This window comes from Aplidium turbinatum, chromosome 1 (genome assembly GCF_918807975.1).
Source record: "Aplidium turbinatum chromosome 1, kaAplTurb1.1, whole genome shotgun sequence".
Lineage (NCBI taxonomy): Eukaryota > Metazoa > Chordata > Ascidiacea > Aplousobranchia > Polyclinidae > Aplidium > Aplidium turbinatum.
Genome location: NC_137472.1, coordinates 38,794,822 through 38,820,673, shown reverse-complemented (window position 1 = coordinate 38,820,673; position 25,852 = coordinate 38,794,822). Strand labels below are relative to the sequence as shown.

Below are 25,852 nucleotides of genomic sequence, written 5' to 3'. Positions count from 1 at the left end.
TGCAATAGCACCAACAAGTTTGTAGCGGACGAAGCGTAGCCTACTGCACGATGACACACCCGCTCAGTGACGTACGCAGGATTTTCGCAAAGGAGAGCCATTCGAAATTTTTCTCGAATGGAAACTAATTATTGAAAAACAGCTATTTGCCAATAATAACCAGAAAGTAATACTGTGTAAGATTACCCTACCATACTCAGCTTGCATTGGTGATATTTTTTTAGTTTGCAGCTACTAGTTTACATTTTTTAATTTGGATAAATTTTGTATTATGTTATGAAAACAAAAAAATGTGATATAGGGGAGACCGGAGATAGCTCGGAGGATTTTTTGAAAACAGCCCATATTTTTTTCAATTACACAGCATGTTCGTAAATTTTATTTTGTAGTAAACCGTAAAGGTAGAGCTTTGCCGAAAAAGGGTATGAGTATCGTTTGTTTCAACAAACCGGAAATTCTTATAAAAAGCATAATCTCAACGGTCCTCAAATGTTCGAAGTCACCCCGGTACGGGTAATTTCGGACATGCCTGGGGTCATCTCGGACAGCAATTTTATGCAGACGTTTTGAGTTGATTTGACAGTTATTACAAAATATTTGCTTTTCATTTATATGTGCGAACCATTATGTCTATAAAATGCAATATAACTTGTTAATTTTATAATCGCCTTGAGTATATTATGTCAAGTACGGTACCAGCCGAACAAGCAAGTCTTGTTGTTTCAAGAAAACCTCTGAAACGTCAATCGTGTTTTCGTGTTGATAGAATTATTACGTTACTTTTACAGACATAAAGCTTGTGTTTACTTAAATCCATATATATAACTCTCCACGGAGTTAGTAGTCTATCGAATTGTACAAAAACAATTTACATTTTTAGCAATTCCTTATTCTTCCCGAAACACAAGTTTAAATAATGCTGTCAGTTTCTAGACAAGAGACTGGGCTTGCAAGGGATTGTGACTCATGAAACGGCACCAGAGTATCTGTAGTGTGTTGTTTTAAAACGCTATTTTTAACTCTACTGCTCTAAAAACAATTTTATGTCATCTTGTGGGCTGAAAATTAATCGTTGTTTTTCATCATCCATTTAAACGTTGGCATAGCACGGCCAACGGTAATTCAACGTCTAAATGTCGTTTGTCTGTATGTGAATGTAAATACTTGGTGTAGCACAATAATTCTTCGAAGCTTTCGCCGCATCTTGAAAGACGTTGTATGAACGTTAGCGAACGATTGTTATCCACTTGCTTGCTTTAACCAAGGCATATTATTGAAGGTATTTTTTTTTATCGTTGTCTTTATATAACCCACATCCTCTGTGTTTTGCTGCAATCAGCGTAAAAGCTTAGCAAAGCGAAGTCTGTTTACTTGTGAAGGCATAGACGAGCAATTCTCTTTGAGTTTTGTATTAGCTGCATTTGGTAAAATGAGATGTTTAAATCTTAACTCGCATAAATTGAAAAACTTTATGTTAAATATTTCTTGACCATTTACTAATTGTAAATTTTACATTCTATTTTAATAAGATGCACTAGTAGAATCAATTGCTGTAGGCTATGACTGTTACGACTTATTATCATTTGGATTATTATTTGTACGGATTATCACTTCAAGCCCTGATTGCTGTCTCGGTGAGTCTGAACTGTAGGCTAATCACCAGCTCTATCTAGAATTGAAGTAGCCTATATCTGCCCACTAAGTTTGTTAAACGACCTTGCGACCTGCAACCCCGTAAACTTGCGATCTGCAACCTGTGATCTTGTAGCTAAACCTGCGATCTGCAACTTATGATCTTGTGGCTAAACTTGCGACCTGCAAACTTGTGACCTTGCAACCTTTCTGCCATAATAAACTAACAGAACTCAAGACCGTGTTCAGATTCAATCTACTTGGCTTGTTTCTCTGTCTGTTGTAGGCGCATAACCGTATTAACTAAGCGACGCATATAATAATCCAATCCACTGTTTGGCGCCAGTGAGAAAGATATTCTTTAACGTAGAATTCGCGTCAAAAAATCTACATAACTTATTACTCAAAAGATCTGAAAATAAGATTTTGTTTAAGTTTGATTTTCCCACGGGAATACTTCGCCCATTGTGTCCGAAACATCCCGGACCACGTGACAACAGGTAGGCTAAATGAAAAAAATATGGCTACCGGTACCTGATTAACTGCTGGTCAGAAGTCAACCGCCACCAGACTCTATTCGTTCATCCCCGACACACGCCCCATCGGTCTAACACTACCAAGGCAGGCATGGGTGCGCCTCAATTAACCGTCTCCGTACGGGCGTCGGGCTTTTCCGCTCAACCATGCACCAATGGGGAATGGCCTCTTCCTCCTCCTGTGGTGCCGAGGAACAGACCGCAGACCACATCATCAATGACTGGTCCATCTTCAAGCCACCTAACGGAGTGGAAGGTCTGCGTGTCATGGGCGATGAAACCAAAGACTGGCTGCTCTCTAGCAGCCTTCCAGTGTAGTCCGGAAACATTGTGAGTCTGGGGTGGTAAATGGATAGACCCTCGGCCCCAGACGCTCACACGACGACGAGGGAAAATAAAAAACATCAAACTGTTTCCATCTTTCACTACCGTACATTTAAATGTGATTTGGGCTAAAAGTTGGGACTTTAGCACTACACTGCTTTTGCCAAACTTTTCATCAATCTTTCCTCTACCCAATAAATTTTTTTTTTAAAGTTACGCATCATGGGTTTTATCGGTGCGTAACAAGAGGTTAATTTCTTTTTATCTCAAAAAGTAGTAGCCAAAACTTGTTTTAATGTTCATAAACAGATAGCCCACCCAGAAAACATGGGGGTAGAGCTAAAAATTATCCAAATATGTTGAGCGGTTCTTGAGATATTGCCGTTTTTCTATTGTTCCTTATCTATGAAGCCACCTAGTGGCTAAGTTTATTTCACTTATAACTCGAGAACTGCATGTATGGTTTTCATCAAGTTTAAACCAAATGCACATCAACTGGAACAACTCTTGACGTTGTACTGGAAAAGGTGTGGTGTGCTGGTCAAAAGTGCCTTTTGAGACGATGAGAAATCTTTATGGCTCGAGTGTTGAGATCTACAAAATTGCAATGAAACAATATACCAGACATATAGTCTGATTTGAAATAAGTTATACAAGTTATGAGTCTGTTTCTTTGTTGAAAGAGACGCTATTGCAATGAGTTTACCTAAACAGGTAAAAAAAACAAAAAAACGAGCTCGTTTTTTTAAAACAAAAAAAAAACGTTTTTTACATCTCTAGTTGCAACGTTCAACTGATCAATTTCATCAGATGAACGTTGCAACTAGTGCTAGAAACGATAAAGCAAACTTGTCATTTTTGGGTAGGCTACCTTTGCAAAATTCAAATATCAAGTTTAGCGTATAAAATTTTAGACTATTTACTTTTCAAACTTAGACATGATTTTTCTGTACACCAGTGTGACTTCTGTTGAAATAGCACCAGCGGATCACAAGTAACAGGCTCATCCCTTGAGCAGTTTAACTTGCAAAAAAAGGTTGAAGAGCAAATGGTTAATCAGTTTGACCATTGCACTGGTAGAGAGTACACGTGTGGTTCTTTTCATTGACTTAGTTTTACGCTATAATATTTGACTGTTAAAAACTTTTCCTATTTCTCTAATGTGGCAAGCATTACTTTGACATTCTCTGTACCGGTACCGTAATCAATTCTACAGAAACCACCATGACAAAATTTGACAATCCTTATGATGATGCTCACTGTAGAAAAACTGACAACGTACACTGTACAGTGACTAAGTGAGTACCGTAGTCCTGCAGTAACCCCAGAATGAAACCCACACACGAAACGGAATTATGGAGGTCAATCACTGTGTAGTTACCAAATCCTGCTGCATCAATTACATAGGCTTACTATTCGCGGATTCAATTGACAGAATTCTGCCACAGCCACCGAAACTTCGAACCAATCATAAACTACGTTTTCCGTGACTTGATATAGCGCGAAAAGCAGATGATACGAATTACAATGCAAGTAATGCTTTCGACGCCATCTGCTCGACTTAGTGGTTAAGCTGTTAAGGAATAGTCATCTCGTTGACCTGAGTTTGTTTCCAACACCTGCCCTTACTCTTTTTTCTTCTGTAATTACCAAACAAAATTCAAAGCAAGGAGCAACTCTGGCTGAGTGCTAGAAGGGTCACAATTAGACGGTAGCCTCTGAAAATATGTTCTGATTGGTTTGCGGTGTCATTACATTCATTGGGATCTGGCATAATTTCTTCATGCTAAGCTGATTTCCCGTAAATATGGGCAACGGCAGTGTTCCCAAGAATTAGAATCTCAAAGTATCATCAGTATGAACAAATTACAAACAGTTCTTGTTTGCTTTCGCGCTTTTCTGGTGATCATATACTGTTCAATGTTCATTTTAATGTCGTCATTGGTTGATTTTGATGCTTGAGTCAAAACAGATTTGACAATCACTATTAGCGGAAAAAAATAGGTAGAATACCTTAACATATTAACGTCCCAGCTGGACCAGAAAAACTTTGAAAACTATTAATGCTGTAGTTGATCTAACATGGAAGTTTAGCAAATAAATTCTTGTTTCTCTTTGAATTGACTTGCACTCTACAAGGTTGATGTTAATATGTTAAGGTATTTTACCTATTTTTTTCTTAAATTTTCGACGCATAAGTATCTGCTTTACGTGGATCCCTTAAAAACTTTACGTTTATTTAAGGTTAAATGTGTCAAACCCCTTTTTAATCACTATTAGCGGGTTTAGAAGTAACTGGGAGCACCCAGCTCCATCCAAAAAATCTTGTAGGGATAAGGGATGAGAAAATGTCAAAATAGCTGGGATCTGGGGGGCTTGTCCCCAGAAAAAAAGGCAAAGTTTTACCTTATTAGATCGTTTTGTGACTCTGATGCTTTTTGTCGAAGACGCACACATTAATTGTATTTAAGTATGATAATAATTCATCAGATACGCTTTTCAAACGTTAAACTTTGTTTTAACGTTAAAGCGTGCAAGTGCGCAGAAACGAAACCACACTGCGCAAATGGTCTGGTGTTACTGCACATTTGCGCACCTTAGAGGGAACACTGGACAGCAGGCACGACGAAATCAAAGCTCACGTGACTGGCTGCAGTGCATTACCATAAAGTGAACTCACGTTACTGAACTGCATCAGAAACATCGAGAGACATGAATCATGAGAACCACGAACAGGCTCATTTTCACATGGCTACAACAACCAGCTTAGACAGCCCACTACAACGCAGTGGTGCTTAAACTGGATATAACAATGGTACATAAAATTCACAATTTATTCTAATCATTCGATTAATTTGCAATTGAAAAGCTTTTTACATAATAAAACATAATATCCAAACAAATGTGATACGTGTAAATTGGTTTATAAATTTGATTGTTAAGTTTTTTTGAATTTAACAAACATAAATAAACAACACATTTAAAAGACAACTATACAGCTTTTTCAGTTTAGTTCAAAAAATAAACGGCAACAGTTAAACCAGCTTCATCACGATTTTATGGGTAGTCAATAGCATATTATCACCGGCATTGAAGAAAACATTTACTCAGCCTGTGCTACAGACCAGTTAACTTTACATGAGCTTAATGACATCTATACCATGATACAAAACAAGCAAACCAGAGATGACTGGATTAGGTGTAATTGTAGTGAAAAAAGGTAGCTAAGAAGGCATCATGTTATTGTGAGATCCAAAGAGATCTTGAACATGCATTGTAAGAAACTAGATTCTTATAAGAGTGCACGACCTACGACCACCATAGTGTTTCATCAAAGAACAGTCAGCAGCAAAAATTTTCATCTTGACAACTTTGGCACGCTATACAATACATGGTGTCGTACGGTAACCCGAAACCAACCGAGCAACAATATTTCGCTAAGCTTCACTATGGTAGCTTCTCCGTTAAGTTTATCACCATTAGATTATTTGTGTCAAGAAAAAAATCCAAACAAGAAACTCACGACTTGGCTATCAATGGCAGCGTGTGTTGACTAATCGCCTTCTCCCAGACTACAATAACATGACAGTATGCTAGCAGCGAAGGGCGCATTATCTCGATACTGATAGAGCTTTTTTGCATCAAGTGTTTTTCATAGCAAGAACAAAGATAATAATTCTTGGATACCCCCAAAATAACAAAACTTAAGAAGCAGCTTCAGGAGTATCTTCCACATCTTCTAGCTCACCACCCTCTGCCGGCTCTGAAATTCAAAAAGCGCACTTAAGTCGATAAATAAGGATCTAAAATGCTATGAAATGTTTTTATTGGTGTTTTGCACAGATTCAGATTTTTTTTTATTACTACAGCACAAATACTTTGAATATGCTGCTGGTACTAAGATGACAGCGACAGACCGCAAGATCAAAAAACCCATAGTAGGCCAAACATGTTTGCAGAATCAATTTTTTTAGCGGTAACCACCGCAAAATAAGTTTGAAGCACGGCTTGAATTTAAGACAGAAAATCAATTCTTTACATTTTCAATTTTGCGATGAATATTGCTGTTGACGGCTGTGACATACTTTCTTTATTTTTTCTTGATGCACGGGCGCCGACAATGAGGAACTAAAAAGTAAAGCTTCGTACTTTTCTAAATGGCCTCACCTTGCTCTGTATTCTGATCCGACGTCCACAAAGTAAGGTTATCACGCAAAAGCTGCATGATCAAAGTAGAATCTTTGTAAGATTCCTCCGATAATGTGTCAAGTTCAGCAATCGCGTCATCAAATGCCTTCTTGGCAAGTGTACAAGCACGATCGGGGGCATTCAATATTTCATAATAAAAGACAGAGAAGTTCAATGCCAGCCCTGAAAATTGCATTTTGGTAAGTTTTTTACATTGTTTTTTTTTTCAATTGACCACACCACGCATCCAAAATAAGTATATACAACCAGGAAACACGCGTTTATTGAAAAAAAAAATCAGAAAAACACTTCATATCTGCAATTCTGCATACCTGCTTATTTCAATCTCACGTTTGATATTCCAATTGTTCAAACACGTGGTGTCATGGTTGTAATAAACTTATTTAACTAAGTTACTAGGCTAATACAACTAAAAGCTGGCTGCTCTCTAGTAGCTTTCCAAGGTAGTCAAGAAACATCGTGAAACTGGAGCGGTAAAAGGATGACCCTCGGCTCCAGCAGCTTAAACGACCAAGAAGAATACTACCAACTCCAGCATACTATCTCGCTCTTAATTACTGTTAAATAATACAATAATAATAATTAATACTCATTTGTTTACATAGACAAAGTTAATTAATACTCATTGTTTTACATAGATAAATTTTTAGCAACATGCACATATGGGAAATGATTCCACACGCGATCTGTGTGTGGTGATGAGGGACAAACCGCTGACCACACCATCTGTAATTGCGCCATTTACCATGCGTCAAATGGTGTGTGTGGTCTGCGTGGACGGGATGACGAATCTATTCAGTGGCTGCTTAACACCTGCCCAAACAGCCTAGACCGAGTTGCCACCACAGCCCAAGGGTGGTAAAAGGCAGAGCCTCTCGACCCCTGGAGTGGCAAAGAAGGTTAAGACGAAAAAGAAGAAAAATACAATAATAATATTATATAATACTCATTGATTTTTTTACATACATAAAATTTTAGCAAGGGGTGCCGTTTTTCCCAACTATCACTTTGATTTTTTGCCCCACATTACCCAGACCAGTTACTGCAAATCATTCAAAACTTACCTAATCGAATAGGATGTGTTGTTGAAAGTTCATTATCAGCGATATCACTGGCAGATTTATAGGCTCCAAGACTGTTGTCAGCAGCCTCTTTGCGTTTGGAACCAGATTCGAATTCTGCTAAATATCTGTGATAATCTCCTTTCCTGAAATCAATTTATGAAGAATGATACAAGTTGTTCAAAGTACTGTCAAACTTCACACCACAGCACAAGAGCCAAATGCAGTGTTCAGCTTGAAACTTGACAAGAAAAATGCTACACCATCCAAAAACGAGTTGTGCCCTTTTTTCACATTTACAAACTATCAACAGATAAAATATAATCGGTTGTGGGTCAATCAAAACATATACATTATACATACTGTGCTCTTTAGCCACTATCCAAGCACTATAATTAGTAGCATACCCCATAATCATATTATTGTATAAACAGTTAAACACTTGCTGTGGTACAAGTTCCAAATGATACAAATATTTAAATTCGAAAACTTAGGACATCTTAAGAATTGCCGGGACTACACTGGCAACTAGAGTTGGATCAACTACACTGGCAACTAGAGTTGGATCAATTACACCACATAGTTTTCAGTTCTAAGGTGAGTTCTAGCACAACGGGATTGCTGACTTTGCAAATTTCGATAAGGGAACGTTCAAATATTACGTAACGCCTTCGAGGGGGAGGGGTAGGGTGCATCATCTGCCCCTCATTTTTTTCTTTGATTTTCTGCAGTGGATTAAAATGTTCCTTTTTATGATTGTTGAAGATGTGCAACTTTTCAGAAGAATTCATTAACATCTAGGGGTACCACAATTGGATTAAATTATGTCATTTTTTGTTATTTTGGGGTCATTTCATGGCTACTGGTACAGTTGTGGAACCATATGTCTTAGAATTTTATGAAATTTCATATGTAGAATCTTTGTGCAATTCTGAGAAAAGTGCTACCAATTTTACCAAAATCGGCCCAGTACTTTTTGAGATATCGATGATTGAAAATTGGCCCTTTTCGTGATCGTTCATGCGTAAAAATTAACTGCAAATTTTGTTTGACCTATTAGGCTATTATGAAGGTGTTTTAAATGGTAACTTGAAAATTCCAATGCATATGAGTTATCCAAAGTAAGGAGGTTCTGAAAAGATTTTTTTTTTTTTTGTAATATCACTACAGGCCACCAAGTGGCTAGTTTCACACATGACTATTTGTGATCAGTCATGCATGACGAAACTTTGATCGCTTATAGCAAAAAACACTCTACTTCGATTTGTCTGCAACTTGGCTTAAATGAAAGATAATTTCCTTGGCTTTCTACCTTCCAAATATGGGGTCTGCTACTATTCGGCGAGTCCGATTCGACTAGTCCGATTCGGCGAATTCCCTATTCGGCGAGAGCCCTTTTCGGCGAGTGCCCTATTTGGCGAGTTTTTAAAATTTTTGAAAGAAAATTATCGGGTACCGTGGCTTAATTATAATTGCCGTTTTTACATCGTTTTAACGTCGCTAAACGTTGAAATCGTGCAGAAAGGAATAAAAAGAAAATGTTTGAACTATTAAATTAAAATTCGTAATGTCAGTTCAGTTGTTTTTATTTTTGACCATCATATGAAAAACAATACACGTCAACATAGCAAAGGTAGAAGCGACAAAACGCGAACGTTAAAACGTGCTTGAATTCGTCATGTCAGTTCAGTTGTTTTTATTTCTGATCATGATATCAAAAACAATTCACGTCAACATAGCAAAGGTGTAGAAAAAGGTAGAAGCGACAAAACGCGAACGTTAAAACGTGCTTGTGACCGAAGTAAGTTATTGAGTTGAAAGAAATTGGGCACGGTCGCAACACCTTCAGAAAAATTTAAGATATGAAGGGAAAATAAAACAAAGAAAATGTTACAAAAAAAAAAAAATAGATCATGTTTATGTCTATAAGTTAGTACTATTGAATAGTTAAAATGATTAGTTTGGACCAACAAATGTGTGGCCTACAGCTTGGATTGAAAGGAAATTATCGGGTACCGTAGCCTAGTTATCCCGACCAGCAAAAATTTGTTCCAAGAACACAGTTCATTTTCACATTGTAGTAACAGAATGAAAAGGCTAAACAAATGTGTGGCCTATCGTGTTAACGTCGCTAAACGTTGAAATCGTGTAGAAAAGGGAGCTTTTGCTGACTATGATACTTTGAAACTGAGAAACATTCACAGAAGCCCTACGATTTGTTCCAAGAACCCATTTAGCATAACATTTCATTTGTACATTGATTCAACGTCTGAATACATTATCTTAAAAATGCAACGTATCGTAGGGCTTCTGTGAATGTTTAGCTGGTCAGCCATAAGTTGCGATATTGTAGTGAAAAGGGAGCTATGTCAAGTCGAAAACTTAATCAAACGTCTCTAGCTGTAACTATTTTTCAAGGGCTGTTTACGGATGTCAGCAACTTTTAAATTTATTAATGGTGACTTGCTGTTGAATTGATGTAAACATGAATGATTTTGCTTTCAACAGGCATATTTTCAAGCATATGATCAAGTTAGTATTTTCATTCCATTTACAGTATACCTTTTAGTAAACCTTTTCGTCTCTTGTTTCATGCTAATAAATCTAGCTCGTTGCTAAACTTTATGTTGCGCTTAGCTTAAAGAGTCGCAGTCCATCAACCGCTAGCCAACGCAGACGCATAGCATGTGTTTTGGTCGAGCTTTGTTTATAATAATTAACGGTAGGTCGAACGTAGCGATAACTCCGAGTGTGGCAATAAAAGAAATCCTAGTGTGACGACATAATTACGTCATCCATCTGCGTGACATTTCGCTGAATTTACGTTGCTGCTGATGAAACACGCTTTCGCCCCCACGGCCAAAAAAATAGTTAGGTGCCTATGATTTTAACTATTCAAAAGTACTAACTTATAGACATAAACATTAAATTTTTTGTAACATTTTCTTTGTTTTATTTTTCCTTCATATCTTAAATTTTTCTGAAGGTGATGCAACCTTGCCAAATTTCTTTCAACTCAATAACTTACTTCGGTCACAAACACGTTTTAACGTTCGCGTTTTGTCGCTTCTACCTTTTTCTACACCTTTGCTATGTTGACGTGAATTGTTTTTGATATCATGATCAGAAATAAAAACAACTGAACTGACACGACGAATTCAAGCACGTTTTAACGTTCGCGTTTCGTCGCTTCTACCTCTGCTATGTTGACGTGTATTGTTTTTGATATGATGGTCAAAAATAAAAATAACTGAACTGACATGACGAATTCAAGCACGTTTTAACGTTCGCGTTTTGTCGCTTCTACCGTTGCTATGTTGACGTGTATTGTTTTTGATATGATGGTCAAAAATAAAAATAACTGAACTGACATGACGAATTTTAATTTAATAGTTCAAACATTTTATTTTTATTCCTTTCTGCACGATTTCAACGTTTAGCGACGTTAAAACGATGTAAAAACGGCAATTGCAATTAGGCTACGGTACCCGATAATTTCCTTTTAAAAATTTCAAAAACTCGCCGAATAGGGCACTCGCCGAATAGGGAACTCGCCGAATCGGACTAGTCGAATCGGACTCGCCGAAACGGGCCATTCCGCAAATATGAAGTGGGATAATTGAGTATAAATGAGGTAGTTTGCTGTAGTAAGTGTACCATGTATTTTTAAAAGTGAAAGAAGGATGGGTAGCACAGTTTAAACAACTGACTGAGGGGAGACGTTAAAACCAATTCCGTGGCCGGTTACAACGTCTTATGCAGCAGTTACAACGTTAAATTGGGATTCTCATGAATTAGACAAACACAAACTGAATGGGTTCCGGAAGCTCCTGCCAAAACGCACCATTTTGGCCTTAATGTGCAAAATTTTGACAAACCAATCTTCATATCTGGTTGTCTCTTTTTCAACTCCTGATACAACTCATTTAGTGTCACCAAAACCAATCTTCCAAAACCTCAACCACGTCGACAAAGGGCTTTCCCTCAAGAGATTATTGATTCTGTGTTGAAGTTCTATGCAGATGATGAATTTAGTAGGTTACTTCCAGGTCAAAAGGATAAAGTGCCTGTGGGCAAAAAATGCTATCAACAAAACAGATTGGTTTTGGTGACACTAAATGAGTTGTATCAGGAGTTGAAAAAGAGACAACCAGATATGAAGATTGGTTTGTCAAAATTTTGCACATTAAGGTCAAAATGGTGCGTTTTGGCAGGAGCTTCCGGAACCCATTCAGTTTGTGTTTGTCTAATTAGCACCGTGGTTTTTAGCACCGTGCCAAGTCAACGCACCAACAAACAATTTGCGCTCTATTGAAATCTTACACCAATACAAAGAAGAAGACAAGCTGGTAGCAGAGGTAGCGCTCAAATATTTCATGCTACACACATGGTACTTGTCTGGAGAACTTGCTCCCTTTGCCCTTTTCAGCACCAAGACACTGCCAGCTGAGAAAGCAGCAATGGCAAGAGCAATACTAAAGAAAATGAAAAGTTTCAGACAGCCATTAAAAAGATTTGTAGAAGGTTTTGGAAAACCAAGGTTGATTCCAATGTTGTCAGCCACCAAGTTGGCTGATCTAATCAATAAAGATTCCTGGTTCCTTTTTGCAGCACTAAAGCTTGGCCATTGTACAAGTTTCATGGACGAAGATGTTCTTCAGTGAGACAGCTGTCCTTCATATGCAGCTTGCTACACAGTTGTAAGGCAGCTGAGAGCAGTGAATGATGCAGCTAAACGGGGCGGCGTCAAGCTTGGATGCGACTATCTTTCATCGGCAAAGTCTGAACAGAGATTCCCAACTGTTCTGCAGACTGTTGAAGGCAGCTATTGGCAGTGTCCGAATTTACGGAAGAAGGAGATGCATAGGCGCCGAGTTTTGAAAATCGCCTGGGGGGGCAAACTTTCTAGCCAACTGATTGCTTACATTCAAAATGCTGATGTTTGTTTGTCAGCATTGATGTTTGATTGCGTCTACATGCCAAGCCATTGTATATCACCAAGCTTTATAATTTAGGCCCAGGCCTCGAAATTCACGGCGGACATCGGACATGTCCGCGGGAAGTACCATCTAGATCGGAATGGCCCGTTTCGGTGAGTCCGATCCCTTAACGGGGAATTTTTTCAATTTTTTTTTTTAATTATTGGGTACCGTGGCCTGATTATCATTGCCATTTTAGGGTTAGGGGTTAAGAGTTAGGGTTAGGGGTTAGAGGTTAGGAACTCACCGAATCAGACTCACCGAATCGGACTCACCGAATCGGACTCACCGAATCGGACTCACCGAATCGGACTCACCGAATCGGACTCACCGAATCGGACTCACCGAATAGTAGCAGACCCATCTAGATCGGTCATATTTGTCCGCCGAGAAATAACACAGGAACTAGTGATACAAATCGTCATTGCATAGCACGAACAATTGTTGCGATAATATAATTTCCAGCGCATTCTAGCGCGCATCTAGAAAATGTGAATACTGTATCCCTTAGCTTCCATTCAAGAAGGAAAACTTTCGATTTTTACATTACTTCAACGATTGATGATATTGAATCAGCGTAACAAAGGTGAATTCTTCGCTAAGAATCGATATTAGGAGTACATGTACTTCTACACCAGGGGTCACCAAACTTTTTTCTCTGAGGGCCGGATGCAAATTGTGAAAAGATATACAACTATTTAGAATCTCCATTGATTGTCCAAATCCTTCTGCTTATGATGTCTAGTCTGGCCGGTATGATTTGCCTAAACAGAGATATCGCACTGATCAAACATTGGTGTTTTGAGCAACAAAGTTTGTGATGTCATAAGAAGAAACAATATGGAAAAATCATTATTTAGCACTTAGCAGGACAAGCAAGTTGCGTGTAGCTCAACAGCAACGTCAGTCCTTTACAAATAGTTTGTTAACAGTTGTAGTGCAGCTGTTATTTCCGCAGCACGTAGCGGGCCGGATGAAATCAGATCGCGGGCCGTAGTTTGGTGACCCCTGTTCTACACTAATCACGCGCAATTTAGTTCAAGTGTTACGTCACAATGTCTGGCTTTGATCTCCGAGTAATCATAATACAGCAAGGTTAGTTACTAAATTAGGTTATACGAGTAGGCTATTACAGCAAGATGCAACAAAATTTGTGAAGTTTTGGTATTACAGTAAGAAAAGACCCAAGAAAAAATCACTTTCGCTCACATGACACGCTAAAATAAACTTAAAGAAAAAAGTCTGTGAAACTTTGCACAGCAGAAAATAGTAGCGTTAGTGCAGAAACTTTCCGACTTCTGTCCAGAGCATTGTGACGCAATAAGCCACACGACCTCGTTCGGTGGAAGTTAATCAGTTATGTGACGTATTGACCAGCTACACTCGCTTTGACTCTTCAAGCGCAAGTCGTTGGTCTGATGAAAGCCTTTCAGAGTGACTTTACTGAATTTTTAAAAAGCCTTCTAAAACGTAGTTATAGTTCTGAAATGGCGAAGAATTATTATCAAGATAAAGTGATTAAGCATGACGAACGACGGCTAAAACTGGTGTGTCCGCCGTGAGACTTGATTTGTCCGCCGAGATAGCTGCTCAGACCGGACACGTTTGTCCGCCATCAACAAAAATGAATTTCGAGGCCTGTAGGCTAATTCGAATTATATGCTGGTCACTTTGAACTTTAGCTCTTAATACGCATAGATACTAAACTGAGCAAACAGCACCTCGTTATTGACACTCCCAAGAAAAAACAAAGCAGAAGAAATCAAGAAAAACGTTTTTCAATCATTGTTACTATGCTTCAACGGCACCATGCTGGCGTTTATCAGCTACCGTACTTCTGTTTCTTTTGTTATCTTAGGAGCAGCACTCTTGTTGCAACAAGTAGATCTTTTAATTGAGATCGATCCGCAATGAAGGTCAAATTAACGCAAATCTGAACTTAGAAACATTTGATTTAGGATATTTTTAAAAATAATTTGCGGGGGGGCAGCCACTCCGAGCTAAATTCACGGGGGGGGGCGCCGCCCCCCGCCCCCCTGGAGTCGGTGCCTATGAGGAGATGAACAACAATGTTTAATGGATACTGCATATTTTGCTGAGCAGGAAACTGTGCCTTTTCTAACTGTGTTATTTCAATTCGGAAAATACAGAATTTTGCAAATTCAGCAAAACAATGTGCATTTATTGGTGTTTTGTGACCAAACAGTGAATGTTAAAGTTTAGATAAAGTTTAGCGAATATTTTTTTGCAATAAAATGATCAAAAGGTGTGCACTGTGCAGTTGGAGGAAAATCCTAAAATGAATGACTTAACGCTTTTGGACTAACGGTACATATGTGTACCACAGACATGCCATCTGAAACTAGGCTTTTCGCATTTTTCGCTTGACGTCTATATGTCAAAACTTCATTTGCGATGTGGTACCCCTAGATCCAAATCATTTCGCATAAAACTTTACAGGTGTGTTTACTTTGACAAAAGAAACACTTCTGACAACTGCAGAACAAAATTTAGTCGAAAAAGGGCAGATGATGCACCCTAGGGAGGGGGGGTTTATGCAAAGCGTTACGTTAGCGTCACATCGGGGGGAGGGGGTTCAAGCAAAACGTTACGTAACGCTTTCGAGTACGGAATGGTAGTTTTTTGTGCTGAATTCGTAGTGAAAAAGCGTTACATGGGGGAGGGGTCAAAAATTCGGAAAAAAAGCGTTACGTAATATTTGAACGTTCCCTAAAGCGATGGACACTAGAAGGGTCAGCGCTGTTAACGCCCGAAAATAAAAAAGGCGAAAGCGCGTGTCAATTACGCTGTTGAGAAGTCGCCTTTTCTAGATATCCCTGCTGTGAAGCAAGTCTCGTGACTGTATGACAGAAAAAGAAATCTAGTCGTTTGCTTTGCAGCTGTGTAAAGTAGAGTAGAGAATCTAACGATGTAGGATAGTGTGATAGTTTCAGCGTTTTAGTACCAGTACACTGGTAGTTTAGATTCAATTGGCTAGTTTGCCTAGTTATATAAAACATAGTCAGTTAAGTTTAGTATTGTTACAGATTTCGAAGAATATCGTCAGTATCGGTAGTTGGCGTTATTTTAAATGTACATTTTGTAGCCTACTTTACACGATTGCTGGACTACTGTCAGTATGTTGATACATTTTAGTACGGCATCGGTTCTGGTAGGTCACAGTTTGAATTTAATAAACAAGAGACAAACTTGGAGTCAACATTTTAAACTGTAAAAAAGCATTGTTAAAAGAGGTGTAAGATTTTAACGATTAAATCTAAAATAGCTACAACAACTGCATGGGACTATTAGGCTATAGGTTCTCGTACATCGTACCTACTAGTCTGTAAATATTGTCGGATTTTATAATTTAAGAATGCTAAAAGTTTCTATAATCTGTTACAGTGTAAGTTGATTTTAAGTTAATTAAGTTATCTGCAAATTTATTCCGTTCATCGTTCATTTTTCATTTTTAAAATCTTGTCGCGATGGTGAACACGTGCTGTGTACCGGGATGTAGCAGTGGCTACAAGTCGAGCAAAGAAGAAGACAAGCCCGCTTTATTTAAATTCCCTGCAGATCCTGATATTCGAAGAAAAAGATAAGAAAAGCATGTTGAGGAACATTTATTCTTCCTTAAATGCACTGCAACATAGTCTGATGCAGTAACCCTCCTATTATCCACTTTAAAACAGAGTCAGCAATCCCTGAGTTCTAGGTTAGGTCATTTGTGTATTTTCAAATTAACAATGTTTAAAAATGAAAAAATCCTAATAACACAACAGTTAACACATTATTGAGAAACAAATACTTACATTTTGTAATAAAAAACTTTAGATTCCCCGGATTCTGCTGAGGGGATTAGGTGTTGTTCTATTAAATCTAGAATATCTTCACATATCTTTTTTAACTCTTTTTCAACCTGAAACAAATTTTAATGCGCTACATTATAATGTCAGAGTATTTCTTTGTTAAGTTTTAACAAAGCGTCGATCAAACTGGCGATTGTTTTCTCATTGGCGTTGCCAGATTTCCTCTCAAAATTGAGATAATCTCGTTTCAGAGTTGGAAAAATACACATTTGCAGTTGCCGTTTTTTTCAGCAGGTTTTAACTTTTACACCTGTGTGTAAAATTGGCATGAAGTACCGTAACCGCTAGCATTACTTATAAAAGCAGTTATATTGCGCTTAATTTTTGTGATTTTGTAAGGTTTGTCTTAATTTTCACATGGTTGAAGAGCATGTGACAACAATGGTAGACATTTTCAGAACGGATGTGAGAAAATACTAGAAAATACAGTCTGTTACATTTTTTAATCGGAGATTAATACCTCATTTTCATTAAATCAGTTCTGGCCTAGTCCATCTTTTTTTCAAAAACTGTGTTTGTTGTTGTCGTCAGGTTTTGTGATATTGAAACGTTTCAATTTAGATCAAAACTTAAAAGAAATTAAATATTAAAAAAATGTATGATGAAAATTGAAAAAATCCGGCAAAACTGAAGCCCGAGTCGGCCCGACTCAGTCGGGGTTGTATATTTTTCGCCCAAATCCACTGCCCTGCTAAGGTCTACTGTCAAAAAAGTATGGTTTCCTAGAACTGAATTTTTTTGCAAAGGATTGCCAAAAGTTATTGTACAATGTACATGCATCAATCAAGAATCGTCGACGACGACGACGACGACGACGACGAATCAAGAATGATTGCAGAAAAGCTTCTTCAGCAAAATCAATGCAGGCCTCGAAATTCACGCCGTTGATGTCCGCGGGAAGTACCATCTAGATCGGTCATATTTGTCGGCCGAGAAATAACACAGGAACTAGCGATACAAATCGTCATTGTATGGCACGAACAATTGTTGCAAGAATATAATTTCCCGCATCTAAAAGATGTGAATAATGTATCCTTTAGCTTCCATTCAAGCAGGAAAACTTTCGATTTTTACGTTGCTTCAACGATTGATGACATTGAATCAGCGTAACAAAGATGAATTCTTTGCTACGAATCGACAGGAGTACAGGTACTTCCACAGTAATCACGCGCAACTTAGTTCAAGTGTTACGTCACAATGACTGGCTTTGATCTCCGAGTAATATTGATAAGGCAAAGTTGGTTACAAAATTAGATTCTACGAGTAGGCTATTACAGCAAGATGCAGCAAAATTTGTTAAGTTTTGGTATTACCGTGAGAAAGAAAAGACAGAGAAAATTTACTTTCGCTAACATGATATGCAAAAGTAAACCTAAAGAAAAAAGCCTAATAAAACTTTGCACATCAGAAAAAAGTAGCGTTGGTGTAAAGGTTTTCCGACTCATGCCCAGTGCATTGTGACGCAAGAAGCCACACGACCTCGTTCGGTGGAAGTTAATCAGTTATGCAGCGTATTAAGCAGCTACGCGGGGCTTGGTTTGATGAAAGCCTTTCGGATTGACTTCTCTGAAAATTTAAAAAGCCTTTTAAACCGTAGCTATAGTCATAGGCGCCGACTTTTATTTTTGCATGGGGTGGCGGATAGCACAATATGGCAACCTAAAAACTTTCAAACTGCATGTTTTTGTTTGATTTTTACTAAGCGTGTTTCGTAGATGCAATTGTCTTTTCACACCTGATTTGTAGCTCGATAATTTACAAAGCAACTTTAAAACAAAGCACAGGAGGTATGTCGTAAATTTTATTGTTATGTTGCTGCTCTGACATTTAACATTTGGCAAAAGTATTTTTGCGAACAGCAGCTCTGTCAATCAACTGTTAATCAACTGGTCAAGTTGTAACCGTAAAGCTTCAGCTTGGTAAGCATTTAAAATTAGGACGTGGTTCAATCGCTGTTGCGTCATGGTAGATCGCAAGTAGGTTTTTATGCGCCTGAGTGCACTAAACGATCGCTCTGTCTCGCAGGTGGTGGAAGGCAACGATAAGTATATTTTCACAATGCAGACCACGTTTGGAAGCATTAATGAAATTGTTTCATTGCTTGCAAATAGATCAAGCAGTTGCGACAATCATATGGACTCTATGCTGTAGATTAAAATTTTTCATAAAAGATTTTTGAGGGAGGCAATGGAAAGATTGTATTTTATTGATTAAGAAATCCCATTGTAAACCTAACAAATGTAACAATGACTTATGACAAGTAACAAATAAAACGATCGCAACAACAAGGAAAAAACTCGTAGCCACGTGTTGCGTAATCTTCACGTAGCTTGCTTGATGTTACGCGAGTATCATGCTTGTGACAAAAACAATCATTTTCTTCGCAATACTGTATTGGTTCACCTCTTGCTTTACGTTGACTTGAAGCGAAAACCAATGATCAAAAAAAGATTTAAACGTCCGTTTAAATTACATTTATTTCATCATCATCATCATAATCCATCGTCGGTTTGTTCCCCACTAGTGGGGGTGGCCGATTGTTTCCGTGCAGCAATTGTTTTAATCCCTTTTCTCCATTTCACCCTGTCCCTTGCATCTTCCTCCTTCAGTCCGACTTTTTTAATTTTTGCAGTAAGTAATGTAACCTAAACGGGGTGGCTGCCACCCCGCCAATGCGGTTACGGGGTGGCGTGGCCACCCCGTAACCCCGTAAGTCGGCGCCAGTGGCTATAGTTATCAAAATTATCAAGATAAAGTGATTAAGCATGATGTTTGACGCTCAAACTGGTGTGTACGCCATGAAACTTAATTTGTCCGCCGAGATAGCTGCTCAGACCGGACACGTTTGTCCGCCGTCAAAACGAATTTCGAGGCCTGCAATGTCACAATTTTGAAGCAATTGAGGCATTAACACTAGGGCTGTAGAGTGTACTGTAGAGTCAAGCCAAAAATTGTCTGACTCTTGACTCCTCAGTTTATAACTGGCCGATTCCGACTCCAGTGTTGTCAGACTTTTGAAATTTTTCTCCTTTTTCATTTTTTTGAAATTTAATTTTACTTTTGTGACTGAAATTGAAATGGCAACTTTTATTAACTATTTTTACTGCATTTTCTGGTGAAGTTGTAGAGCTCAATAAGGAGAACAAGAAACAATATTTTAAAAACAGATTGCAAACAAAATTTTTATTGTTTTATAACAAGCCAAAGTTAGAATTTTTTTAATTACTCCGACTCCACAGCCATGGCTTAGGTTTATTTTGTTGCAGGCAGAAAAAGTTTTCACAAGAAACGTATTTTATAAAAAAATTGTAGTAAAAAAGATAAAAATTTATCACAAAATATTTTGTTTTAAACAACATATCTTTTCAAAATAATTGATAATCTGTAAACTTTTTAAGAGCCTAATAAAATGTTACACTTGGTTCTATATAGCAGCCAGTCGAACATTGGTACAATCGTATATATACCAAAATATGATAAGTATTTAAGCAAACCTTAGTAAGTGAGCGGTTGCGTGAATTGCATTATGCCATAAGTAAATTTTTGCACAATAAGCCTAAAAATGCACGAACAGTTCTTACAACTTTGCGATATTCCCTGGGCATCCCTTCTGCTTTCCCAGACGAATCTTCCTTTTGTTCAATGCTGCTTATTATTCTCCATGAAGCCCGTCGAGCACCAATCACATTTTTGAAGGCAACTGAAAGTAGATTTCTTTCTTCCACTGAGAGTTCTTTGTCAAGCATAGCAACCTTTTTCATCTCTTCCACCATTTCTAAAATAAAAAAGACCAGGTCCAGCAAGACAGCTACTAAACATTTTTCGGCTGAAACTACAAGAAAAACACTGTTTGATTTCAAACCAACTTTAATAAAATAAATAGCCTAACATTTTTACTTTCCAGCAATATTGACAATGCACTTATTTATTGGTATCTATCGCCCACACCCCCTTGTTCCTTCTTTTTATGTCGTCTGTAAGTTAGTTTTTTGCGCGAACCAAACCAGATTTAAATTGGTATGTCCGACTCCCTGTTATTTACTCATAACACTGGTCTACACGATTTTTATGGCATGAACTTTGAAAACTGATTTAGAGTAATTTTGGTGTGCTGAATCCGAGTCTGACCTCACATTTTGCCAATCCCGTCAGGTTTGTGAGATATGATAACAAATTGTTACTTTTGTCAAACGTGGAAAGTTTGATGTCGCATTGATCACACATACACATTGTGCTATATCCGGAAATCCAGGCCATGTGGTGCATCATAGCTGAAATACACCCACAAACTACAATTTTGACACCAATTTGTTTTCTAAGTAACATTATTAACCATGCAGTAAAAACAAGCTAAAAGGGAGGCTAAAAGTGTAACTGAACCCCTCCCCGGTCAATATTTTGCATGAAACCACAAAGATATAGGCATGCCTATGGCAATGCTTGTTCAGTAACCTTATTTAAGCTGTTTTGGCCTGTCTAACACTAACCTTTCACTATAGCACTGTATATGTTGGTAGTAAACACAACGTCAAATCTTTCATTTTTGGCAAAAATAAAGTATTTTGTTTGGCTATCATATCTCAAAAATTTGATGTGATAGTAAAAATCTGAGTTCAGATTCGGATTCAGCACCCCAAAATTACCGTACCTGAAATCAGTTGTCAAAGTCCAAATCGCAGAAAAAAAAAACTTTTTTTGCAGACCAGTGATAATCATTCTTGTATTGTATCACTTGCAGGGTTGCCACTTTAAAAAGTTACATTTTATTATGAATTTATGACAAAATGGAGTGAAAATTTATGCCTATTTTTTATGATTTTATCCCAAATTTTATGCTAACCGCCGAAAAATGCCAATTTTCTGCTTCGGAAGGAAGTTTAAGAAATTCTGCTTTAGGTTGGTATATTGTTCTAATATACGTACTGCAACATATTTCATCGATAACCATCTAGTTTCAGTGTGATGAGTGACATAATGTGCTGCAATATCGGTTACATCTGCCATTCGATTATAGTCCTCACGCATTGCACCGGACAACTTCAAAAAGAATGCAGGTTGTGAAAAAGGTATCAATATCAAACTAACAACTCATTTTCGAAAAGCTGTGTGAACTGGATGGAGTGTGCAGATCCCAACGTTAAGCATGGTACTTTGCAACGTTTCTTCCAAATACATCTTGCTTTAGTTTTCTTTCAAAACTTAAAATTACATTTGGCCCATCCATTCCAATGCCCAAAATCAATTGTGGGTTTAAAGAAAGGCTTTGCATAAACTGTCCCAAGTGTTCCAGAAGAAGGTTACTGTTGCAATAGCCCAGAAACGATGAACCATAATCAGCACTAACAATTTCATGTTGTTTGTTACTCCAATACTACACATAATCGCCGTATTTCTTTTTGACTTGACAGGCTGTTGTTTCATCAAATTTGAAAGAGAATGGTGTGTTGCGCATTTCATAAATCAATTCTGCTTTAAGAAAAGGAGCATTGTCGAACTGAATGTTATATTTAACTTTTGTTTTAGCTTGTCCATAGTTTTGTGCAATTATTGAATCCGGAAATATTAGTTGAAGCCTCTTACCATCAGGATTAACACTCAAAAACGAGTAATTATACTAAACAAAATGCAATGCCTGAAGAATCTCGGCATTAACCACTTCGTCTTCCTAAACAAGAGTTTCTGGCTTTGCTGCAGAAAGCTCTAACTGTGCTATTACCAGCCAAAACAAAAGTGCGTTGCAATGATGCGAAATGTGAGATTTAACTTTTGCAACACCACTGCCATCAATCCTAACCGTTTTTAACATTGCTTACAAAATGCTTGGTAGGCCTAGATACATCATTCTTCACATGATCAATCTATGGTAAGTACCCTCCCAGGAAAATTGAAACTTAGGTTTACCCATTATCTTACTCTAAATAATTTCTGACATAAAAATGCACAAAAAGAAATCATTTTGCCGCATCCAATTAGCACAGGAACCGAAATACTAGGAAATTGATATTGTGCAATTGTGTGAGTTATGGCAAGAAGGGGTTCAGGGAAGTTTAAATTTCTGGTGCTCCTGTGCTGATCGGATAAACATGGTTAGTGTTGAATACATAGTGATAAAACTATCCTTCCACAATCAAGTTAGTTAAATACTGGTAGTTATCAACTGCCAAACAACAAATCAGACCAAGTCTACAGACAGTCCGACATATTACAGTATATAATATCCATAACCAATTGGTTAAACCATGCAGTTAGCTGCAGTAATCACTTTCGTTGTCGTTGCACATAAACAAACATGCAAAGAATGATGCTTTTTTAATGTGTTTATAACAGATTGGCAATTGAAACAACAATCAAACAAAAGTTTAAAAAATATTTAGCGTCATATAATTATTGGAATACCATAATTTTTCAAAAATTTTATGCCTTTTAATGATAAAGTACCTATGATTTTTATGAGTTTTTTATGCTACACGGTATTTTTGGAAGGATTTTATGATTTTTTATGATTTTATACTGTGTAGCAACCCTGCACTTGTTGAGTTTGTGCTATTCAGTCCAAAATTTATGTATAATGCAGACACAAATTAATTCCTGATGAGGAGACAATGACGTGTCAAAAACGTTTGAAAGCTTATTTTAATTATGTTTATTAAAATATGTTTACACATGACCAAAAAACTCAGATGTTTAAATATGTTACGACTTTGTCATCTTCAACGTAGTGCAATTCAACGTGGTTGAGCAAGTTGTGATTAAGACAACAACTAATTTTGGGGGGTACGATTTCTGGTTCTCAAACCTGATCCATTTTATAACTTGTAAAACGTTGTAGAAAACGTGCAAGAAAGCCTATCTTTGTCCACCTTCAGGCATGCCTTGAAGTGTCCTGTCAAATACACAGCTGCATGCTCTTGAGCGGTGTTGAACTAGCGTCCTTTCGAACGCCAAGCCAGTGCTCTCACCACTCGGCTATGCAGCCGACTATGCAGGCTTATGAGTAATTCGACGCGACTTATGGGTAATTCGTGGGACCTTTAAAAACCATATGTTTGCAGTTTCTATATGAGAATAGTGTGATCAACTGTGTCGAAGGCATTGGCTAATTCAAGAAGTATTTTTATTATCTAGATTAGTTAAAATGTCATCACAAATGTTTAAGACAGCCAAAAAATGGAATATTGTGGTCTAAATCCATATGATGTGGTGTGAACAGATCTTTTTTTTAAGGCAGTGGCTATTTGACCGGCTCCGGTCTTTGAATCTGAAACACTATTTGACCGGTCATGACGTCACTACATAAGCACTTTTTTCTTTTTCTCTTTCAAAGCAAAAGACGATAAGCGCCTTAAGTTTTAAATTCAACACGTTTTCTTCAACTGAGTCCGTGGCGCATACGTAACGTCTCGGACTGCCATTCTAAAGGGAATGAGTTCGATACTATCCGGAAGCGTTCTTTTTTTTTTTTTTCAACTAAATTTTGACCCAAAGTGCATTTTTGTGGTCAATTTTTAATTTGAGTAGCCTACAGCCCATTTTTTTAAATCTTTCCAAATGTGAGTAATAAAGTTATATAAGTTTTTTTAATTTGTGAATAAAAGAATAACAGTTAACCTCTTAATTAAGTACATGTAGCTCCACACAGAGTGAAATTTACATGCCTTTTGACTCCTTTTTATTTCTTTAAAAGTAATATCTAAAAAGACATTATTGACCCAAAAAGAATGTCTAAAAAGACATTATGAAAAGCAACTACGGACAAAGGCCAGTGTTTCGATCTCCCGACCTCTTCAGCGTAGCGTAGTAAAGTGAAAGTGGAAAGTTGTCTTGAAGGGTTGGTTGAGATGATGGTTTGAAACTTGACTGATTGTTGTGCGACAATGAGACTGGATTTAATTTTTAACTTCGGACTTCAGCGAAACGTAATCTTACAGCCTATTAGAAGGTGTGATTTTTTCAGAGAATTTGTGCTAAGAAATAAAAGGAATTTGTTAAAAATAAAGACTAGAAAAAACTTTTTTAATTCGTTTTGAAACTTTTTTATTCACTTGTTGATTCATTCATATCAGTTTGTATCCTTTTGTAGTTAAAAAAATTAAAAAAAAAAGAACGCTTCCAGATAGTATCGAACTTATTCCCTCTAGAATGGTAGCCCGAGACGTTACGTATGCGCCACGGACTCAGTTGTAGAAACCGTGTTGAATTTAAAACTTAAGGCGCTTATCGTCTTTTGCTTTGAAAGAAAAAAGTGCTTTGAAAGAAAAAAGTGCTTTTGTAGTGACGTCATGACCGGTCAAATAGTGTTTCAGATTCAAAGACTGGAGCCGGTCAAATAGCCACTGCCTTTTTTTAATATTTTGGTAAAAAGGGACAAAAGTGGGAGTTGGTATACAAGTCCCCCTCCCTCCCTAGGTAACTCATGACAAAGAGGAATTGACCAAAACATGTGGATTGAAGTGTGTGAACAGTATAGCAAAGGTAAAGTAGTTTCACCCTATATGTTTCGTGGAGTCCTGTCTTTGTCATGAGTTATCAAAGGGGGGGGGGGGGACTTGTATACCAGCTCCCAAAAGTGAAATTGTAAAATGTATAGCAGACGCTTGATGAAAATTTTGACTGAAAAACGTTCATTCCATTGTGAAATAACTGCAGTTAGTTCTTTTGTGACCAAATATAGCCTGAACTATGAAAACGTCTTTTTTAAATCTAAACAAGTAACGTACAGTACTGGATTAAAGTGAAATTGATAACACGTTCAGCACATACCATCATATCTTTCAGCTTGTTCAGCCAATTTAGCTTTGTACACACTGCTTTCTCGATCTTCTTCCATTTTTATTTGTGAAGCACTTCGATTGAAACAGATATGCCGGTATTGTATTACGTAAAGCTAGCTGCTACTACAAAGGTAAGGATCTGACAAGTGACAACTACAAATTTACTTACAAGATCAGCCAAGTATCCAAATACCTTTTTTTAAACCAAACTTAACTTTAGCATTTATCAAATCCTATATGTCCTGCATGTTTGGACAAACACTTTTTAAATTCACATCCCATTTCGTACACCATAGCAACGCTTTACGGATTTAAGTGGATAAAAACGTTATTAAAGTTTTAAATTAATCATGTGCGGATGAATATCAAACAAACGCCCATCATAATCGGGAAAAATCGTTTCCGAACTTGTACGAACTGTTTGCGTAACAAGAAACAAGAAACTGCCATATTTACTCTAATTTTTCC

The 25,852-nt window shown here is 37.5% G+C and overlaps 1 protein-coding gene across 1 annotated transcript; it reads right to left on the bottom strand.

Moving 5' to 3' along the window:
- Nucleotides 1-5,308: 5,308 nt before the first annotated feature.
- Nucleotides 5,309-25,568, bottom strand: LOC145778399 (14-3-3 protein epsilon-like). The gene is made up of 6 exons (XM_082589881.1): nucleotides 25,374-25,568; nucleotides 20,195-20,388; nucleotides 16,557-16,663; nucleotides 7,766-7,908; nucleotides 6,660-6,863; nucleotides 5,309-6,255 (listed from the first exon to the last, which is right to left on the bottom strand). The coding sequence occupies exons 1-6, from the start codon at nucleotides 25,438-25,440 to the stop codon at nucleotides 6,197-6,199; spliced, it is 774 nt and encodes a 257-aa protein (XP_082446007.1). The 5' UTR covers nucleotides 25,441-25,568; the 3' UTR covers nucleotides 5,309-6,196.
- Nucleotides 25,569-25,852: the final 284 nt, after the last annotated feature.

Coding starts and splice junctions, on each gene's coding strand:
- LOC145778399 (XM_082589881.1), bottom strand. CDS start 25,440: ATGGAAGAAGATCGAGAAAGCAGTGTGTACAAAGCTAAATTGGCTGAA. Junction 16,664..20,194: donor CCAGGGAATATCGCAAAGTT/GTAAGAACTGTT, acceptor AATTTGTTTCAG/GTTGAAAAAGAGTTAAAAAA. Junction 6,864..7,765: donor AACACATCCTATTCGATTAG/GTAAGTTTTGAA, acceptor TGCAATTTTCAG/GGCTGGCATTGAACTTCTCT.